Raw genomic sequence first — 18,101 nt, forward strand, 5'->3', positions numbered from 1 at the left:
CTTAACTAGACAAAGGCCGAAGCACCATAGTCACGCAATACAGCACAACGTACCAAATTGTAACTAGTCAGATAGAACGGCCTTTGGCCAAAGTCTTACATAGCCAACGGCTGATACAGGACTATAATGGAATAATAATAATACCAGGAAGTGCCAAGACGCTGAAAGTCTACATGTAGGAGAAAGAGTCACTATTGTTTCATATCCAACCACTAATCGTGCTACTATAATCCGGAGATTGTGCATTGAATATCCTGAGTTAATACATCAAAAGATCGATGTCGAAGCAGTTGTTGGAGCCGTCGTTCCATTTTGAGGTTAGGATACTGTAGATGTGCGAGAAGAGTTTACAGTCATTGATGCCTCGATAAACAATTAAACCTGGGTATCTGAGAACGAAAAGCTTGCTTGAATGGGTTCTACGAAACGGGCCTATCTTCTGTGCTGAACAAAGGTGACAAATGTGAATGTTAGAAAGAGGGGGTTGTGGTGCCATCGCAATCCAGGAATTATTATTCAAGTGGGAAGAATATTTGGAGTTTGAAACTTTTAGTACAATGAGACCAAGGTAGTCTAGTTATGAAGTATAGAACATTTATCAAAGCAGCCACCAGGGCTGAACAGCGCGGGGCAGTGCTGAGGCAATGTTCGCGGGTTAGCGCAACTACGTCATCCTATACATTTATTTCAAAAAGGGCGCTGGGACTACTATGAGCTATCGCCTTCACTTCTGCAAGCTGAATGTCGGTGATTTGAAATATATGTTATGGGAGTGTTGCACGTTCTCGTATGAATATGCGAAAAGCAAAGACTAGAGTTGATAGTGGATGCTGTAATGCCAAGCGAGCGGGACGGTCCGCTGGCGGTGTACTTATGGAGTCTGAACTTGTCTCATTCGCGCTGCGCTGATCCCACAACCTCAATCATGCCGCGCCGAGACTGGACACCTGAAGAATCCAGAGCGCAACTCCCGCCTCGCGCTGAACACTCACCACACGATGCGCGTAGTCACAAGCGCCATCATCGCTCACACCACTCGCGCTCTCCTCGCCGCGATAACGACAGCCACCGACACAAACGGACGCGGACGCGATCGCGTTCGCCTGCGCGGGAACCTATAGATTTGCCATACAAGGCAAGGCCGCTATCGAAACGCCAGTATGACGAGTACCGACCGCTGTTTCAGTCATACCTGGATATACAAAAGCATATTCAACTAGACGAGTTGGATGAGCGGGAAGCAAAGGGACGATGGAAGAGCTTTGTTAGTAGATGGTATGCATGGATTCTCTGCGGAAAGAAAAACATGGCAAAGGAATGTTGTTCTGACGTTCTAGGAATCATGGAGAGTTAGCCCGCAGCTGGTACGACCCATCCATGCTCGAGACGGCGCAAGAAACAGTGCAATCATACCGTGCATCCTCCGCCCAAGCCCCGGCCAGACGAGCATCGCCCAGCTATGCGCCTAAAGAGGGTGCAGAAGATGAGAGCGATGATGAATTTGGACCAGCACCACCGAGAGACCTGGCGCGACATGCTGGCCATGGGCCAACCATACCCAGACTTGACGACCTAACATATCGCAATGAGTTGCGAGATGAAGACCGGGATCAAGGCCAGTCTGAGTATATGGATGATCTGCGCTGTTCCCGTAAAGCCGACCGCAAAGCACAGAAGGAGCGTCTAGACGAATTGGTTCCACGCGCCGATCCGGGCAGCCGCGAACGACAATTAGAAAAGAAGCGCGAGACGACTTCTACACTACAATCATTTCGCGAAGCCAAGGAATCGGGAGATGTGGAAGTTGCGGAATCAGATCTCATGGGTGACGATGGCATTGACGTGTACAAGAAGAAGAAACGGGAGCAGGAGCGACAGAAGAATGAAAGGGAGATACGGCGCGAGGAGATTGCAAGGGCGAGGGAGGCAGAGAGAAATGAGAGGTTGGCGGAGAGGAGGGAAAAGGAGAGCAAGACCATGGAGTTTCTCAAGCAGATTGCACAGGAGAGATTCGGATAGAAGCTATTGCATGCTTTGTTCTATACGGATAGAAAAGTATATTAGGTGTGTCGTCAAGAAGGGTGTATTGGAGCGCTGCTCCAGGTGAAGGAGGTTCGCTTGTGATTAAGCACATCAAGAATGCAATTGGAAGCCAATGAGATACTCCACCAACACCATGCTGCATTGCAAAACCCAAATCATTATAACATGAATTCCTCCCAATTCCTACATGACTCTGTTATTCGTCGTCAAGAATAGAGCTCGCTAGCGGTCCGAAAAAGGGCACTTCGCATCGATCGAGCGTGGCGGCTACGAAAACGTCAGTAAGCGTTCTGAGTGGCATGTGACAGCTCCCCAACTCACCATCGAGATAGGCCCTCCATGTCAGCCAGCCAATGAGTGCCAAGTCGCCCAGCAACATGATCCAGGAGATAAAGCTCGACCAGCTAAATATGACGTGCAGAACAAAGATGAAGGCAAAAAGCAGACTACTCTGCCATGCATGGAATCGCACGTAGTCGCTTTGATGCTCAAACATAAGTAGCAAAACGCCTCCAGCCGGGGGCAGAAGCAGATATGCCAGACAAGCTTCGTAATCGAGGCGCCAGCCCAGCGATGTTGTGAACATGTCAATGTCTTGGCGAGAACGACCAAAGGACGTATTGCGCGAGGGTTGGTCCCATGCTATGCGCTCTGTGTCGGGTTCGCCGAGCGGAGATGTGGGGGGTTGGCCTTGGAAATAGTCCTGGTGGTCATACGAGGGGCGTGTAGTCGGCGAGGCAATGGTACGGGAGCGGTCGACGGATGCTCGAGGCGAGCGGAGTGGTGGTGGGGAAAGAGCTCGTGACGATTCGGGAATGTCCTGGTACGGGGCGAAGTTGGCTGCCATGGTGTCTTTGTCGGCAGACGAGGGAGATGATGCTGAGTGTTTTCTTCACCCAGAGCTCCAGGCTCTGCTATGCTTGGGCGGTGGAAAGTGGAGTGCAAGGATCGGAGCCATGGGAGGCTGTGGGCGCAGAGGAAGGCGCAACCGGCCAGTGACGCGGGACAGGACAGGGATCCTCGGCAGGCGGCACTGTCACGTGAATGCTCGCTTTGGGATGTCTCCGCTGCGTTACTCCGCTGCAGGAACACTGCGAGGTCATGCTGTGCGGCGTGACTAGAGAACGACTGCTCACGCCAGCTTACGACTCAAGAGCCACAGACGCACACGAAGCATATGCAGCAGGCCATGTGCAAGGATAAATAGGAATGTCATGCATCTCATCCCCGTAGCACTCGGTCGCTGGCGGGCCGTTACTCTTTTTCATCATCACAAGAACATTGAACTGCGCCTCAAGTACAACGCCGACTGCTTCATCTAGACGTGTATCATCTCATCTCACTCCACACTCTGTACTGTTGGAACCACGTATATGAGCCAGCGTTGACACCTCTCGCTGGCAAGCATCCTCACCGCCTGCCCTGCATTAAGTAAACTTGTTTGCTTTAACCCGTCTCTTTCCGCATCCATCAACGCCACACAAGACAAGTGCAAGACACTGGCTTTCTACCTCTTTCCATCTACCCATAGTGGAACACAGAAACACACCTTACTTCACAATGTGCATCGCCATCCTGACAACGGCGCATCCAGACTACCCCTTCATACTACTGAACAATCGAGATGTATGGCTTGCCGGATCAACTCAGCACTCCACATACAACTAACCCCTGAGCAGGAATATCTCCATCGCCCAACTGCAGAAGCAACATGGTGGCCTTCACCAGACACACAGGTTCTAGGCGGTTATGATCTTCATCGCCCTGTACACGGCACCTGGATGGGTGTCACTCGTCAAGGCCGCATCGCTGTACTCACCAACTACCGCGAGGAGGATGAAAAGATTATCGAAGGTGCACGCAGCAGAGGCCTGATCCCCAACGCATGGTTAAAAAGCGACCCTGCCAAGGAAGAAACCACCGATGAATTTGCAAAGCGAATGATTGAACAGGACGGTGTCGAAGGCGTGGGCGGCTTCTCACTATGTTACGGCTTCATGCAAGACGTCGTCAAAAAGGGAAAGGGGCTAGCCATTGTCAGCAACCGTACTCCAGATGTTCATGGCGTAGTTCGTTTGCTTCAAAAACCCGATGAAACCCATGCCCTGAGCAACGCTGCATACAGCGACCGTTCGTGGCCCAAAGTCATTCATGGCGAGGAATGGACCAAGAAAGCAATTGCCGAGTCGGTCGCTGCAAATGAGTCTCGCGATCAACTCATCCAGCGCCTCCTGACCCTTCTCCGAACAGACACGATGCCCCGCCAAAAGGAAAACGAAGAGTGGGACATGTATCTGAATCAGTTGCGCCACAGCATCTTTATCCCAGCCATTGGCAGGGATCACCTAGAAGAGCACAAGATGCCTGCGCACGAGATTGGTGATGTGGTCAAGAACAAGGCTGCGGATGCAACGAGTGGGTGTTATGGCACGCAGAAGAATATCATAGTCCTGTGTGATCGCCAAGGCAAAGTGACATATCTGGAACGGACATTATACGACGTTGATGCCAAACCAATTGAAGACGGCAAGGGGGACCGCATGTTCGAATTTCAGATTGAGGGATGGTAGGGTAGGGTAGACCTAATAGGCGCTTGCAGCAGACTGGTGAATGGATTCCGTGCTCTCCAGTCCACTCTCATTCTAGAAGAATCCCGGCCAGACTACGATTTTCAACTTTCACGCTCACTCCCACCAGTTTCTTCATCAAATCACTAGGGCGCCTCCATCTTGTTCTCATCAGCAAGACAGTTTGCTCACAGTATTCCGCACAAGTCGCACACTTTCACTTTTTTCCTCACATCGCCAGGGCGGCTTTCTTGCCATTCACATCAGCAAGTCAGGTTTGCCTCTAGAGTGTTTCCGCATAGTATATCAACAAGTCATTTTTTCCCACAATGCTCTAACAACTTTCTGTATACTCACAGCTACACTCAGTTCGTGATATATATATACTCTTCAAATTGTCTCCAAAAGGAACATTTCTTTACTACTTCAACTACTTCTTTACCAACTCTACGATCAAAATGTGTAAGCACATTATGCAGACACCTCGCGATCAATGCAATATCTGCATGGAGGAGGACAAGAGGGCTACTTGCGAGAATTCGGCACCGATCCAGAAGACTGAAGAGAAGGCTGAGGCCTCTTTGAATAACTTGGGGCCAGTTCCAGAAGAGTACGGAGACTCTTGTGACCAGGGGGGCAACTGGAGGGACTACAAAACTCTCTCCGACGTGGACAGCATCACGTCTCACTGGCGTCTAGACAACCTTGTCGAGGAACCTGGACCGATGCTTTTAGCTAAGTCTTCAAACCTTCAAACAGAGACTGCCCACAAGGATAACTTTCCTTCGTGGACGCAAGAAGCTCCCTATGGCACCTATGAAAATGGAGTTGGTCCCTGTTCAGCGCTGTACAACCCCAATCATAGAGAGGGTCCTTATACTGGACGATATGACCATCATCGTTCCTCATCACCATATATCCCCTGGACAGCGCACCTGTACTTTTCTCCACCCATCAACACATCCTCTTCGCAGGATGTCCTCTCAAACCTGCAAGATAATACGCAGCAGCAGCCGGTTGGAAATGAATTCACTTCCTTGAACGAATCTGTGAGTAGGATGTCACACCGTGAGATGGTGCGTGAGCAGTTGGCCCAAGCACAGCAACACAATCACCAGCCACAGTCCCAGTACTATGAAGAACCTTCCCGGAACTATCAAGTTTGGCCAGGCGAGCGGACCTATGGTATGGGAGTGCCACCGCACCTGTGGCCAGCCCTATGGCCCAACGTCAATTGTCCCTTCGAACCTGGCGCGTTTGATCACCTGAGAAGCCAAATGGGCAATGATGAATCCAACCCAAAATAAATGCTCGGAATTGGCTTGGTGGGTCGTGCAAAGGTGTGTGGAGCTGAGGTATGGATACGTTGGCTGGAGGATTGCTGGAGCTCATGGGATTAGCGCTACGTATGCGACGGCTACTAAGAGGGATTGTCTGTTGTTGTTACAAAGCAAAAAACATCCCGCAAGATAGGTGGTATATTTTCCTTTCTTTTCACGGATGCGCTGGAGTTTTTTGCTTTTCATCATGGCGCGGGAAGGCGAGTTTGGCAAGTCAATTGAACTAGAATTGAAGGAATTATGGAAAGAGTACCTCATTAGTTGTATATCAGAAATTTAAGCAAGTTGGAACAATCTTTGTGCACTCGTAGAGATTGCGATCGATTAGGCGGTAGCAAGAAGCCTGTCACTTCAGTGAGGGTAGTCTACATAATACACAAAGGCCGTTCTTTCACACGTGCTTTGTCTTGGCAGTCTGACTCGGCTCGGATCACTGGTGACGTCTTGCAGATCCTCGGGAAGTCTGGGTAACAAACACCGAGCTAAACTTGAGCATCGCTCCACCCTATTACTCGCAAACCACTCGACCTAACGCTTAATCTTGCCGAACAGCCTACCGTGACGTCGCTTTCCGCGTCTTATTTGTACCAACGTGAAGAAAGACACCGGCGCTCTATCGCGTCCCAACAGTCACCCGCGACATGGCGTCTCTACCGCCGCAGCGCCCCGCGTCGCAACAAAGACCTGCGCCGCCGGCTGAAGCCTCTCCTTCGCAACAAGACTGCACACGCCGGACCGACAGTTTCTCGGGCCAATCTGTCGACTCGCAAACGCTTCTACTCAACACTCCGCCGTTGCAGACAAACACTCCCGCGTCACAAGAACAAAAAGAGGCGCCCGTCCAGCATGCGGCGCCGCAACAAGAGGAGGATGATGAGCCCCGCAAGTGCTGGATCTGCTTCAACGACGAGACAGAGGATGATGAAACGACATCAGAGTGGCGCAATCCCTGCGCCTGCTCCCTGGTTGCGCACGAGAAGTGTCTTCTCGACTGGATAGCAGATATGGAAGCGCCCAATTCGCGGCGGCGCGCGGGCACAACGGCGAATAAGATATTATGTCCACAGTGCAAGAGCGAGATTAAAGTGCAGCGGCCGAAGAGTTATGTTGTGGATGCTGTAAGGCGCGTTGAGCGCGTGGTCAGCAACCTGACACTTCCTGGATTTGCTTTGTTCACCGGCACAGCGCTATACTCGACTTTGACGCTTTCTGGCACAGCGACAATATACCAGATATTCGGTACAGAGGATGCGCTGCAAATCCTCGGTCCCCTTTACGAGACGCCAAACAGGAACGTCAATTCAGTCCTCGTGCAATGGCTTGAGCACCTGCGACAGCACTGGAGGCTAGATCTCGGGTTGCCTCTGATACCCACAGTACTGGTCGCCAGCAGAACAACATTCGCAGACTCTTTCTTGCCCTTTCTTCCACTCATATTCTTCGTCAGCTCAGGTCATCCAGGCGACGAGATGCTCCAGCTACAGTGGCCGCCAAGCGCCGCCTTCTCCTTTGCCGCACTACCATATATTCGAGGTTTCTACAATGCATACTACGAGCGCGTATGGCTGCCGCGGGAACAGCAGTGGCTTAGAGAGATCCAACCCCGAGCAGGCGAAAATACTGACGCAGAGGTCCAAAATCAGGCCCAGCACAACCATGCGCACGACGATGGCGATGCTGTGGAGGAAGTAGAAATCGAGCTAGATTTTGACATCTTTGCCGACTGGAACGACGGCGACGATGCGGACAACAATGGCGCGCCCGTAGCTGACGCGCATCAAGAAGAGGGCAATTGGGAAAACAATGTCCAGATACCACCTGAGGTCGATGTTCGCGCAAACCAAGCCCCTGCGCCAGACGTACCCATGCAACCAGCAGTCCAGCGCCCCCGCAACGTCCGACGCGAACGCGGCGTCACTTTCTCCACCACCTCCCTCTCAGACACCATCCTCGGCGCCCTTATCTTCCCCACGATCGCAGCAGCAATCGGCGAACTCCTACGCCAAACCCTCCCCGCTTCCTGGGTCAACCCCCCGTCTGGCTCCCCAGCCGTCTCCTGGCTCGGCGGCTGGGTCAAAAATGGCGGCAGCAGGATTGGAGGCGCAGCCAAGCCGACGGGGCTCCTGCAAACGCGCTGGGGCAGGAGTATCGTCGGTGGATGTCTTTTCGTCGGGCTCAAGGACGCGGTTATGCTTTACGTAAGGTGGAGGACTGCACAGAATCATCGCAAGAGGGGGATTGTGGACTATGAGGGTGGAAAGAGTAGGAAGGGTGTGAAGGCTAGGTAGAGATAATGGGTTCATGGGTTGCGACGGATGTGGGTTTCCCGTCTTTGTATTATAGGCTCCAAGGCAATTTAATCAGTTCTTTTGATCATGTCATTGTGTTGGTGTTGGGAAATTGAGACATTGTGCAGTTTTTTATTCTCCAACAAGATAATGCTTAGGCTACTATCCAGCATCTGTCCCACCACCTTTCAAGAAAAAGTCGAGTATACTAGGTAGCGACTAGTGGCGCACGACACCCTTGCAATGTTAGTCTTAGTGGCACGCCCACATAACATCGTAGCTTCATGCAGTGCAAAAGCTCTAATTTCGATGTTCTGCAAGCAATGGGTCTGGGTGACAATCACCGTGGCTAGGATCGTTGTCGCTTACAAAGTATCAGTTATATCGCCGATCGAAGTAGTAGTATATCACTCCAAGTCACCAGTGAGTGGTAGGCGTCGCGGTACAATGGCAGGAGCTTTTTGGTATAGTTTCGCAGCCGCTTCATGATCAGCTGTTCAACTTTTTGAGCATCCTAGATGTGTGCGTAGTGCTTATATTGTTTGTTATGCTCGTTCTTACGGCCTCACGGCTTTGGTGGAGGCTCTGGGACCTAAATTTTGTCGTCCTCGTCGTTGTAAAAGATTACATCTGGTGCCTTCTCATATCAATTAACCCAGGCAGGAATTTGGACGTCTTTGGGAGTCTCTAGAAGCATAGAGATGAGGGGTTTTAATCGGTTGCGCTCACTGTGCTAACGTGAGATCAATGAAGGAGCGACATCAGATAGTGACATATGATCTTCATCAGTGAGAAAAACACCATCCCAGAACGCAACTACGGGCTGTAGACGATACTGAGAGCAGTAAGAGTGTCTGTCTGACGCTTGGGATTATATTGGGTTTAATTGGAATTGTGTAGCTACAAAGTCGTGACGCTAGCATGAGGCAGCGGCTTCAGTGGAGCTGGTCTGTACGCTGGTGCTCGACCTTTTCTGAGAAATGGTGATCCCTCCGCAGCGGATATTAGGTGCGTCATCATTAAACTCAACCACCATATACCATAGCCATAGGTTCTTAAGCACGCGCGCCCTCGAAGGATCGCAAGCTCGGTCACCTCGGATTATAGACAATACCTATGGTTTTTCTTATTGCATAACCCTACACTGATATGTGTAACAAGAGGTATAAGAAACAAGTGGTCACATAGTTTTGTGTGTGTGGCGTATGATATAGAGAAAGGACAGTGATTTAATTAAGCCTAGCGATAAGGGCGGGTGACTACTGTCTTCGAGGGTCTGGTAAGTTCTTGCTACTTTCATTTCGATACCCTCTAGACCCTAATCTACTCGACGCAGATCCATCGCCCGTTCTCTTGTTCGTTGGTTGAATCCCTGTGACAAGAGTTCTGCGACGCTGGTCCGAAGTACGTGCCGTAATCTTTGCCGTAATCATTCCTGCAGTTATGTGATGAAAGTTGTGGAACATAACACTGATAAAAACAGTCAGTAACCACTAGTTCTTAGACTCTAATGAGAGTGGAGTGAAGAGGGCGTGGTTGATAATGTTGGTACGTACGCATTCCCAGTGGGCTTTGGTTTCCTGCCCGGATCTGCCATTTCTAGTTGTAGGACAATCAGTTGTAGGAGCACCACCCGGCGTAGTTCCTAAGCAACAGACTGCTGAGACAGTGCTAAGGAAAGGAGACACGGCGAGGAAGAGTAATCCGATCATTATAGACGATGAGAACTCAAATAGTACTATAAAGGTCGGTTATTGTGTAGGTAGCGATAAAGATAGGATACTGATTCTGGTAGAGCGATTGAGTATAGAGCAACACAGGAGCAGACCTTGGACGACTTATATACTACTGCGATAGATATTGAACTACTATGCTACATGGCACAATTGATGTATGTGGGTCCACTAGTACGGGACGATATAGTCCGGTAAGCCGCGGTAACATGTAAGAGCTAAAGGATCTTAAATACCGTCTTAGCGTCTCTATAGTATACATGTCACGATATTCTGAACCAAGAGACTGATCCTTAGGGATTTATCGGGCACCTCTTAGCATGGCACAGTCTTTTTCACGTGTATAGGAGTATATAGTTGTAACCACCCCTACGAAGACCCCTCAAGGATTCGTCTTAGTTCTACTCTTTTAATGTATATCATGCCTATCCGCGAAACACCTTATGATAAAACTTATAATAGATAGCACAGTAAGCATATAACTCCTTACGACAAAGATGAAAAGAGATAGTGAGGCGGGACTTACTCGGTGCTGTGACAGTCTATAATTTTAGTACTGAACGGGTGTGGAGCCTGTAGTAGCTACAAGTTCTACTATGGTGGACGCTGGCACAGATCTCGTTCTTAGAATTGCTCGTGTCGTCACAAGGAGAGGACTAGCAAAGAGAGTAATGGCGGCGCTAGTTTAAATATGAAGAGTTGCATATCTTTCTACTACATGAAAGCTCTCCATCTGATAGCCCATTAGTCCAATCGTGGTGTCAGCACAAGGGTCGCTGGCCACCCTGTGCACCGGCACAGTACCAGAGACTAAAGTTTGCATTTTTAGCATCTGTACACAAACGAGGTCCGAGTAATATTACTCAATCCTAGCGGCACTAATACAGTTAAGTCGTACGTATCACACGGGGTTCCAAAAGTATATACTCTACCTATCTTAATCTAGATATACTAGTGCTAACAGTCTTTTAGGAGGTTTATTAGTAGAGTAATATAGAGTAAGGAAAAAACTTCAAAAAAAGCTAATCCTCTGATGTATCTTTGAGAGCAAAAAGAAGACTGGACGCTGTGGGAATTGAACCCACGACCTTTCACAAGTACGCACATGGATAGTATGCGAAGCGAAAATCATACCCCTAGACCAAGCGCCCTTGCAAATTTTACAAGGAATTTTAAAAATTTGAACTTATATCGTAATCTGACCAAGACCGCTACGAAGCAGTGCAGAGTAAATGCCTAGAGAGTCCTGGACTCACAGAATTTGAAGAATCAAAGGATTTGTGAACAACCTCCTCAAACGTATCTCGGTGCGTCGTGCAGTTTACCGGAAAACCTAGACTATTTTTGACTTGGGGCGCAGGTGTCACGTGATGTACCAATTAACCAAGACTTGACTTCCATGGTTTCGATAGAGAAAAAGTAGACGGTTATGCTGAGATATGCAAAGAATCAACGGGAAATACTAGATAGTATAGGTGGTAGGATTGGTAACAGTAAGGATACAAGGATGAACGGATCCTACTTATCGCATTCGATGCAGTAAACTCGTGAAGTGTACTATAATTTCCTTTCCCACCCTTTTACTCCATAGATTTATCGGGATCTTACATCTTGGTATATTTGACAAATGCTCGTAGTTATTCGTCGAAATCCTCATAGTGCATCATCGTCAGCCTCGCCTCGGTGCGGACCGGGACACAGTAGTGTAGTCATAGTCCCACTCTATGTAACAGTACGAAGTCACGATTTGCCTTGTTGCAAGTATCACGCGCTTGTTCATGCGTCGTCACCATTGCAATCGACATCTGATATAAGAATAACTTCGCAACGTAACTCACGAGGAGAACGTAGTCTACAGTGGTCTTCCGCTACAGTTCTCACATCATAGCTAGGAACAATTCGCAAGAGTAGTGTCTTGCCGTAGAGGTTTCTCTGTAGTACCGTATTTTGAACCTCGGTATGAGCTTTCAAACCCACCTTACTCTCAATTCTGGATTAGCCTCATGGTAACCTCGGCATTTTGATCAATATCAACGTAAATCAACGACTGTTTCTTGAAATCCTCAAGGATAAGCAAACATGTTTGTCTCTACACAAAGTCTTTCGACGGAATATCAGTGTTTGGAAGACCGAAGTCCCGACGGATATAGTATGTTATAACTTGATTTACGTTTGCGCTTACAGTTACGATTGTTCCGCGGAAGAGAATTATTTGTGCAGATACCTGTTTTCTTATCTAACAGCAGCTTCTCTGCAATATTTTATATTTCGTATACATATATACAGTACCCCGCTGATATAGACAAATTGTAACAACCCGAGACCTTCGTTGTAGTGTCGTTAGAGCTGCTCTTGTCGGCATGTTACAAACGTCTCATGTCTTTCGATTAAATTCCCGTTAAACTGCAGACAGGTGATCAAGCAATGACTTAAGAGTTTATTGGAGTACTTGGCCCCTTCCTGGTATGTAGATTGTTGCGTCCACCTATCTGCAAAGTGGCACCTGTACCATCCTTGTGCGGCGCGGCCTACTCTGCATCTCTGCCGCATCTGCCAATGGACTTTTGATGTACGATGAGAGCAGCTAGGGATCTAAGCCTATCGGATATAATTTCGAGAGCCCATGGCTGGTTTGACGTAGGACGGATTAAGATACGGGTGGTGTTTATTGCTGATGAAGAAGAGGCGATGTAGGCCGATGAGGTTTCCATGTTTGGGCCTGAGACGTGAGCACGGTCAGGGCACTGCAGACGCTATTGAACTTTGAAAGCTTGGCCATAAATTATCATTCTATTCGATTGTTCATTTCATATTCAGACTGCCCATTGCCTGTTAATTATGCAGTCTCTACATTCCTCCAATCATCCATCATAATCTTCCGATCTTCTCATCTCCACTAATTTAAACCTTCTTGCTAGTGGTTTCCTCGCTGTGCTCCTTGAGTGGGTGTTCGGGGTTTGAGCTCAGGGTGTCCTTAGTATTGTCACTGGACTTCTCGGCGCCCTCCTTGGGTCCAGCGCCCTGCTGGTTGACGTTGTCGGAGATCTGACCGGCTTGAGCACCAGACTGGCGCTCGGGGTCGGGAGACTGGCGACCGGCGTTGGGGGCAGACATTTTGGTATGGGGTGTTGATTAGGTAGAAGAGCTGCTCGGAGTTAGTACTTGTTGCTGGATATGAAAACAATTGCCAGTAAAGGAGTGAATGTTAGGCTTGAGAGTGCAGAGAAGTCGCGACATGTTCCAATTGTGCTCCCATAAAGAGGATCCAGACAATGAATTTGACTTCTGACATGATCTGAAGCATTGTTTCCTTGGGAATGCAAGTGCAGGTTTGGGGTTGTGAAGAAGCTCATGTACAGCTAATGGGACAGACGCGATAAGAGGAAAAGAACGTACGTTTGGTGTAGGAGTTAGAACTTCTGTCTTCGATTAGCTCCTTTTGGACTGTGACTTGGATTTGATAGCAGATACTCACTGGAAATGTAAATGTCAGAGACGGTTGCAAGCGTGGGTGTAATGGTTCTCAAGAAGAGCGGCCCCTTGTGCCTTTTCATCTGCGAAGCTGCCCCACTGCACCTGACGTCACTTTCAGATCGGGCAACATCGACGTCAACCTCATCAAAGCGCTGCACGTTGCATGGCGCGCTATTGTGGGCCGGGGTGGTTGGTGCTTAGCAAGCGCAGAAGATGCTTGCTGACAACATGCCGCCGTCTGAATACACGCGTACCCGGTGGTTCTTATCATTCAACCATATCGAAGCCCGATCACACATGTCATATTGCTGGGTGTCTGGCAACTACATATTTCAAAGGCCCGGGGGGTCCTATACTGGTCCCTCACTTACGTCAACCCATAATTGTTGTATTTGGTAGTCAGATGTATGTGCTACCTAACACAATAGCTATGTGCTTCGTTTCCCCATTTCTACGTCTACGTCGCCTCCGTCTCCGTCGTCATCCCATTCACTTCCCTTTAATCGTTTGCCCAACCAGATGCCTAGAGCTGTCGCTGCGCTTGCAGCTAGGAACCAGCCCTCAAACCATCTCTCTGTAAATCTAGGCTCTAACGGCGCACCCAATGCATCCCCTATCTTGCTCTTCATCTCCGGTGGCAGATTACTACGCAGTAACAACGCCGAGCTGATGACATATGTTGCTGCGACCTGCGAGATGATAAGTGCAAAGTTTGTTTTCGCGTGGTACAACAGGCCAGGCACAACTTTCGCAAACAGTAAAAATGTCTGGAAGACGCTGTTGAACGAGAGAAGGAGCATGACGCCCGAGAGTAGGAAGGAAATGGTACGACTCCATGCTACCCGGTCAATGGTCGGATCCCAGTGCTTTGCTAGGAGAGCGAGGAAATTGTTAATTGGGTCACTGCTCGAGAAGCTGGCGTTGGGAGACGAGAGGCGACGGAGAGTACTGATGGTTGTTGCACCGATGCGGTACGCGCAATAGATTGCAAATACATAGGAGAACATGTTCAACAGCCGTCCATGTGCAGTGTGTGCGCGGAGCTGTGATTGCCGTCGGTTCTGAAGCACAGTCATTGAATTCTGCAGTGAATGACGCATCGTCTCGAGTCCCTGTATTTCCAACTGCAGAGTGCTTCGCTCCTGTGCATCCGGATTGGCACGAATCGAGCCGACCACTCGGCCCATGAAGCCCTGTTGAGGATTCTCTGATAGCTTACGTTCGATTGCGCGAAGTCGGCTTTCCTTGACCAAGAGCATGTCGTTTGTTGCCTGAAGCCCAGCCTGTTTGCGAGCAATATCTGATTCCGTGACCTGTAGAGTTTAGTTTATTAAGCACAATCTGTCGAGTCAACAAAAACTCACGGGTTTGTACCGCACACCAAACGTGTGCCAGAGTGCGGATATGGCAGCAAAGCCGGCGAGGGAAGCCATCAAGCTGATACCAATGATTCCGATTCTTTCAAGACAACCTTCGCTAAAAGTATGAGAATGCTCATACGACGCTTCGTGGAGGTACGAGCCTAGAATGCCTCGTCCCAGGTACCAGAAACAAACGAGCCAGACTGCCAGGCCGCATAGCTCCAAAGCCCATGCTGCTCTACGGCGCGATGAGCGTTCTCCCCGAAATTCCAAGCCTGTTCCTGATATGAAGGAGTGTATCTCGAAGGCCGGTGTTGCGACGACAAGGAGGAAGAGTAGCGAGGGCAGCGTGATCTTGAGAGCTAGGGTCCGAGTAGCACGATCAATCGTGTTTGAGATTTCGCATAAAATCAGTTCTACCAGCACAGCAGAGAGGGCAAAGTTGGTGGAGAATATGATGCTTGCGAGCGAGGTTGCAGTCGGGCGCAAGGTCCGGAAGAAAGAAGCTCTGTCGCGCTGGGCCAGGCTGGAAGGACGTGGGGGTTCATGCTGCGCTTTGCGATGTGCGTGGCCCGATAAGATAGGAAACAGTTTGTGCGATACTACAAAGGCCACTCCGAGAAAGGTGAGGATAAAAGGCAAGGCGGAGATGGCGACAGCCATAGGACTTTGTTGGCGAGCATAGTCCGGCACACACTCATCGCAGTCGTCTGGGTTCGGCGGGAACATTGGATGTACGTAAATGCGGGTGTTAGTGCCAGTTGGTCCTGGTTAAGGGGGAAGCGGGAGTATCCATCAATGACGAGAAACAATGTGGCTACGTTTACACATCAGAGGTGGTTTTGGTTTGGAGGTGCAAGCTTACTCACACCCAACTGTCCGAGTCCGAGGCGGCCACAGCAACAGCCAGGAACGCGCCGGCGAGCTGTGGCACCCGCAGCCCGCAGCCACACGAAACGTCATCATTGTCGATCAGGCAGGGATCTACCAGCCAAGCACCCCCACATGCCACTGCACTAAGTAGAGTCTAAGTATCACGGAGAATGCACATCCAAGTAGTTTGCATCTTGTACGGCACCAGGACATGGCCTTGGAGACCTCAAATAAATATGGGTATTGCTAGTCAACTATGTTTCTGGTGCACCCTTTCCAGCGGGTGCCGCATCTTCAGACCCCTCCTGAGCTGCTTTTATGAGACTGTCCACGTACGACTTGGAGCTCTCCTGCGGCTCGGGACTCTCTGCCGGCTTGGGCTCTTCGGTGCTTGCATCAGCATTCTGTGACGCCAAATCTACAGTAGACATTCCAGTCGTTGTTGAGCCTTCGCCCCGCTCGTCTTCGTCCTCACTGCTGGACTGGCTGCTCAGTTCGGGGCTGTCGAGATTCTGTAGATGTGGGCTCTTCATCATGGGGCCTGGACTCCGTGGATCATCTCCAAGCAATGCATCGCTGTTGCCCGTCTCCAGCTCATCGTCGCTGCTATCTTGCGCACGCTCAACCTGTGCCAAGGGGTGCGCTGTTTCTGCGACTGGCTTAGGTGTTGTCGCGGCTGCTCCAACCGTCGCTGCCTCGTCTTCGTTCGCAAAGAAGGTGTTTCGCGGGCTGTCGTACTCTGGCAGTCTCTCACTCTTCGCAAGAAGCTCTCGGTAGCCCTGCCTATCGGGATCGTTCGTGCGCTTGCTCTTTGCCTTGTCGCGTTTGGATGTTGGTCGGACAACGATGACAGGGACTGGCGAATGCTGCAGACAATACTTTGACACACTTCCGGGAAGCAACCCTTGGAAGCCACCTAGACTTTTGCCTCTTGTGCCGACCACTAGAATCGCGGGCTCGTAGAGGTTAATCTGCACTATGGTCAGCCCGAACACCTCACATGCACCATGCCATCCTCACCATGTCGTCTATGACCTTGTTGACCTTGCCTATTGAAAATTCTAATATCAAGTTGATAGCCTTGTTGTCGTGATTGCGGCTCTGTATATCTGCCATTGTGTTCTCAGCCTCAACGCGATACCGGCCCGACTCAACACTGCGGTCTCCGGCTATTGCGTCTTCTTTTTCGACTACGCGCAGGCATACTATCTCGTCGCCGTCGTCCACCAGCTCGTTAATGAGCCACTGAAGGGCATATACTGAATACTCGTTCTCGTCGAAACCACACAGGAACGTCCGCGAGCGCTTCGTGTACTCGTAGTCTTTGTGTTTGGCGATGAGTGTGAAGGAGCTCTCTTCTATAAAGTCGGCAGGCTTGTCAAACGTGTCAAAAGACACTCGGTTCTGGAAGACGCTGGACTCGCTGGTTAGCTTTGGTTTGCGCAGACTGAGCCTGGGAGACTGAGCAAGTCTGACGTTTAACCCCCAAAGCCAAGCCAAGCGTGCTTGCTCTTGGTTGCAGTTGTTCTTTACATATGAACAGAGGGCCGAGGTTATAACGGAAAAGCGCACGCAAACATAGCCATGAGAAATGCATCGCTGGGGTAGTACTTACGGTGGAGGCGGCGGTGACGATAGCCGACGTCGCTCGCGGGGTCTGGGTGTGCCTCTCGGTAATGATGCATTCCTATGCGCCAGAAACTGAATTGTCGACGGCCGCCGTGTCTCCTCGAGTGCGGGCTTTGCGCCAGTGGCAGTCTGTAGCGGGCTGGGTGGAAAGGGACCTGAAGACTTGCGCGGCGCTGGGGAAGCATGGCGGCCGTCCTTGGTCTTTGGCGAAGCACTCATGGTGGATTTTACAGAGACAAGCAGCGAGAGCACTTGAGGTAGGGTTGGGTACTACAGTAAGAATTGTGTTGCAGGTCTGCCGGCGCCAGAAAACCCCACTGGCAATGCGCGCGTGCACTGGCAACGGGATCTGCTGTGCGTCGGATGAATGCCCTTGGCGCGGGGGAATGGGAGCTCGCGGGGTAGTTGGGGATAACTAGCGATGGTGTGGGTAACGGGCAGAAGACGTCTGTCTGCTGTAGGTCGCGGGTGGAGGAGGGTGGGCAGCGGGAAAGAGAGCATCTACTTAGTCGCTGTCAATGCGCTGCCTATTCTGAGTGACGGCAAGCGCTTGGTGATGTGTCGAACCATCCGCCATGCCTTCCAGACCCTGGCCTATTGGAGATCCACCCGTTTGGCGCGTTTGGCGCATCGGACGTCCATGACATACTAGTAACTTTATGAGAAAAAAAAAGAAGCACATGTACACATACACAAATGCACCAATGTCCCATTCTAGTAATGACACTTCGGGAATAGTCAACACACACCAATCACAAGTAAAAGTGTCATCATTCAAGTCTACATGTCTATC

At 50.1% G+C, this 18,101-nt stretch overlaps 10 protein-coding genes across 10 annotated transcripts; 5 read left to right on the forward strand and 5 right to left on the reverse strand.

The window, feature by feature from the left end:
• Window positions 1–925: 925 nt before the first annotated feature.
• Window positions 926–2,019, forward strand: COCCADRAFT_1252 (uncharacterized protein; the record flags this gene model as incomplete). The annotated part of the gene is made up of 2 exons (XM_007709583.1): window positions 926–1,275; window positions 1,338–2,019. 2 exons carry the CDS (start codon window positions 926–928, stop codon window positions 2,017–2,019), a joined length of 1,032 nt encoding a protein of 343 aa, XP_007707773.1.
• A 220-nt stretch (window positions 2,020–2,239) lies between these two features.
• COCCADRAFT_84403 (uncharacterized protein) lies at window positions 2,240–2,890 on the reverse strand (the record flags this gene model as incomplete). The annotated part of the gene is made up of 2 exons (XM_007709655.1): window positions 2,240–2,310; window positions 2,365–2,890. 2 exons carry the CDS (start codon window positions 2,888–2,890, stop codon window positions 2,240–2,242), a joined length of 597 nt encoding a protein of 198 aa, XP_007707845.1.
• A 713-nt stretch (window positions 2,891–3,603) lies between these two features.
• On the forward strand, window positions 3,604–4,613 carry COCCADRAFT_84400 (uncharacterized protein; the record flags this gene model as incomplete). The annotated part of the gene is made up of 2 exons (XM_007709656.1): window positions 3,604–3,669; window positions 3,723–4,613. 2 exons carry the CDS (start codon window positions 3,604–3,606, stop codon window positions 4,611–4,613), a joined length of 957 nt encoding a protein of 318 aa, XP_007707846.1.
• A 455-nt stretch (window positions 4,614–5,068) lies between these two features.
• On the forward strand, window positions 5,069–5,317 carry COCCADRAFT_84391 (uncharacterized protein; the record flags this gene model as incomplete). Its single annotated transcript, XM_007709657.1, has 1 exon — window positions 5,069–5,317. A coding segment is annotated over one exon (249 nt), but the record flags the coding sequence as incomplete, so codon positions are not given.
• An 18-nt stretch (window positions 5,318–5,335) lies between these two features.
• Window positions 5,336–5,917, forward strand: COCCADRAFT_84564 (uncharacterized protein; the record flags this gene model as incomplete). Its single annotated transcript, XM_007709658.1, has 1 exon — window positions 5,336–5,917. The coding sequence occupies one exon, from the start codon at window positions 5,336–5,338 to the stop codon at window positions 5,915–5,917; it is 582 nt and encodes a 193-aa protein (XP_007707848.1).
• Window positions 5,918–6,591: 674 nt separating this feature from the next.
• Window positions 6,592–8,238, forward strand: COCCADRAFT_84476 (uncharacterized protein; the record flags this gene model as incomplete). Its single annotated transcript, XM_007709659.1, has 1 exon — window positions 6,592–8,238. The coding sequence occupies one exon, from the start codon at window positions 6,592–6,594 to the stop codon at window positions 8,236–8,238; it is 1,647 nt and encodes a 548-aa protein (XP_007707849.1).
• A 1,323-nt stretch (window positions 8,239–9,561) lies between these two features.
• COCCADRAFT_22569 (uncharacterized protein) lies at window positions 9,562–9,950 on the reverse strand (the record flags this gene model as incomplete). The annotated part of the gene is made up of 2 exons (XM_007709609.1): window positions 9,562–9,708; window positions 9,795–9,950. The coding sequence occupies 2 exons, from the start codon at window positions 9,948–9,950 to the stop codon at window positions 9,562–9,564; spliced, it is 303 nt and encodes a 100-aa protein (XP_007707799.1).
• Window positions 9,951–12,872: 2,922 nt separating this feature from the next.
• COCCADRAFT_84581 (uncharacterized protein) lies at window positions 12,873–13,085 on the reverse strand (the record flags this gene model as incomplete). The annotated part of the gene is made up of 1 exon (XM_007709660.1): window positions 12,873–13,085. The coding sequence occupies one exon, from the start codon at window positions 13,083–13,085 to the stop codon at window positions 12,873–12,875; it is 213 nt and encodes a 70-aa protein (XP_007707850.1).
• A 788-nt stretch (window positions 13,086–13,873) lies between these two features.
• Window positions 13,874–15,535, reverse strand: COCCADRAFT_84409 (uncharacterized protein; the record flags this gene model as incomplete). Its single annotated transcript, XM_007709661.1, has 2 exons — window positions 13,874–14,758; window positions 14,810–15,535. 2 exons carry the CDS (start codon window positions 15,533–15,535, stop codon window positions 13,874–13,876), a joined length of 1,611 nt encoding a protein of 536 aa, XP_007707851.1.
• Window positions 15,536–15,933: 398 nt separating this feature from the next.
• On the reverse strand, window positions 15,934–17,527 carry COCCADRAFT_32917 (uncharacterized protein; the record flags this gene model as incomplete). The annotated part of the gene is made up of 3 exons (XM_007709630.1): window positions 15,934–16,650; window positions 16,700–17,093; window positions 17,295–17,527. The coding sequence occupies 3 exons, from the start codon at window positions 17,525–17,527 to the stop codon at window positions 15,934–15,936; spliced, it is 1,344 nt and encodes a 447-aa protein (XP_007707820.1).
• Between the last annotated feature and the right edge of the window lie 574 nt (window positions 17,528–18,101).

The sequence above is a fragment of the Bipolaris zeicola genome (genome assembly GCF_000523435.1).
Source record: "Bipolaris zeicola 26-R-13 unplaced genomic scaffold scaffold_10, whole genome shotgun sequence".
Lineage (NCBI taxonomy): Eukaryota > Fungi > Ascomycota > Dothideomycetes > Pleosporales > Pleosporaceae > Bipolaris > Bipolaris zeicola.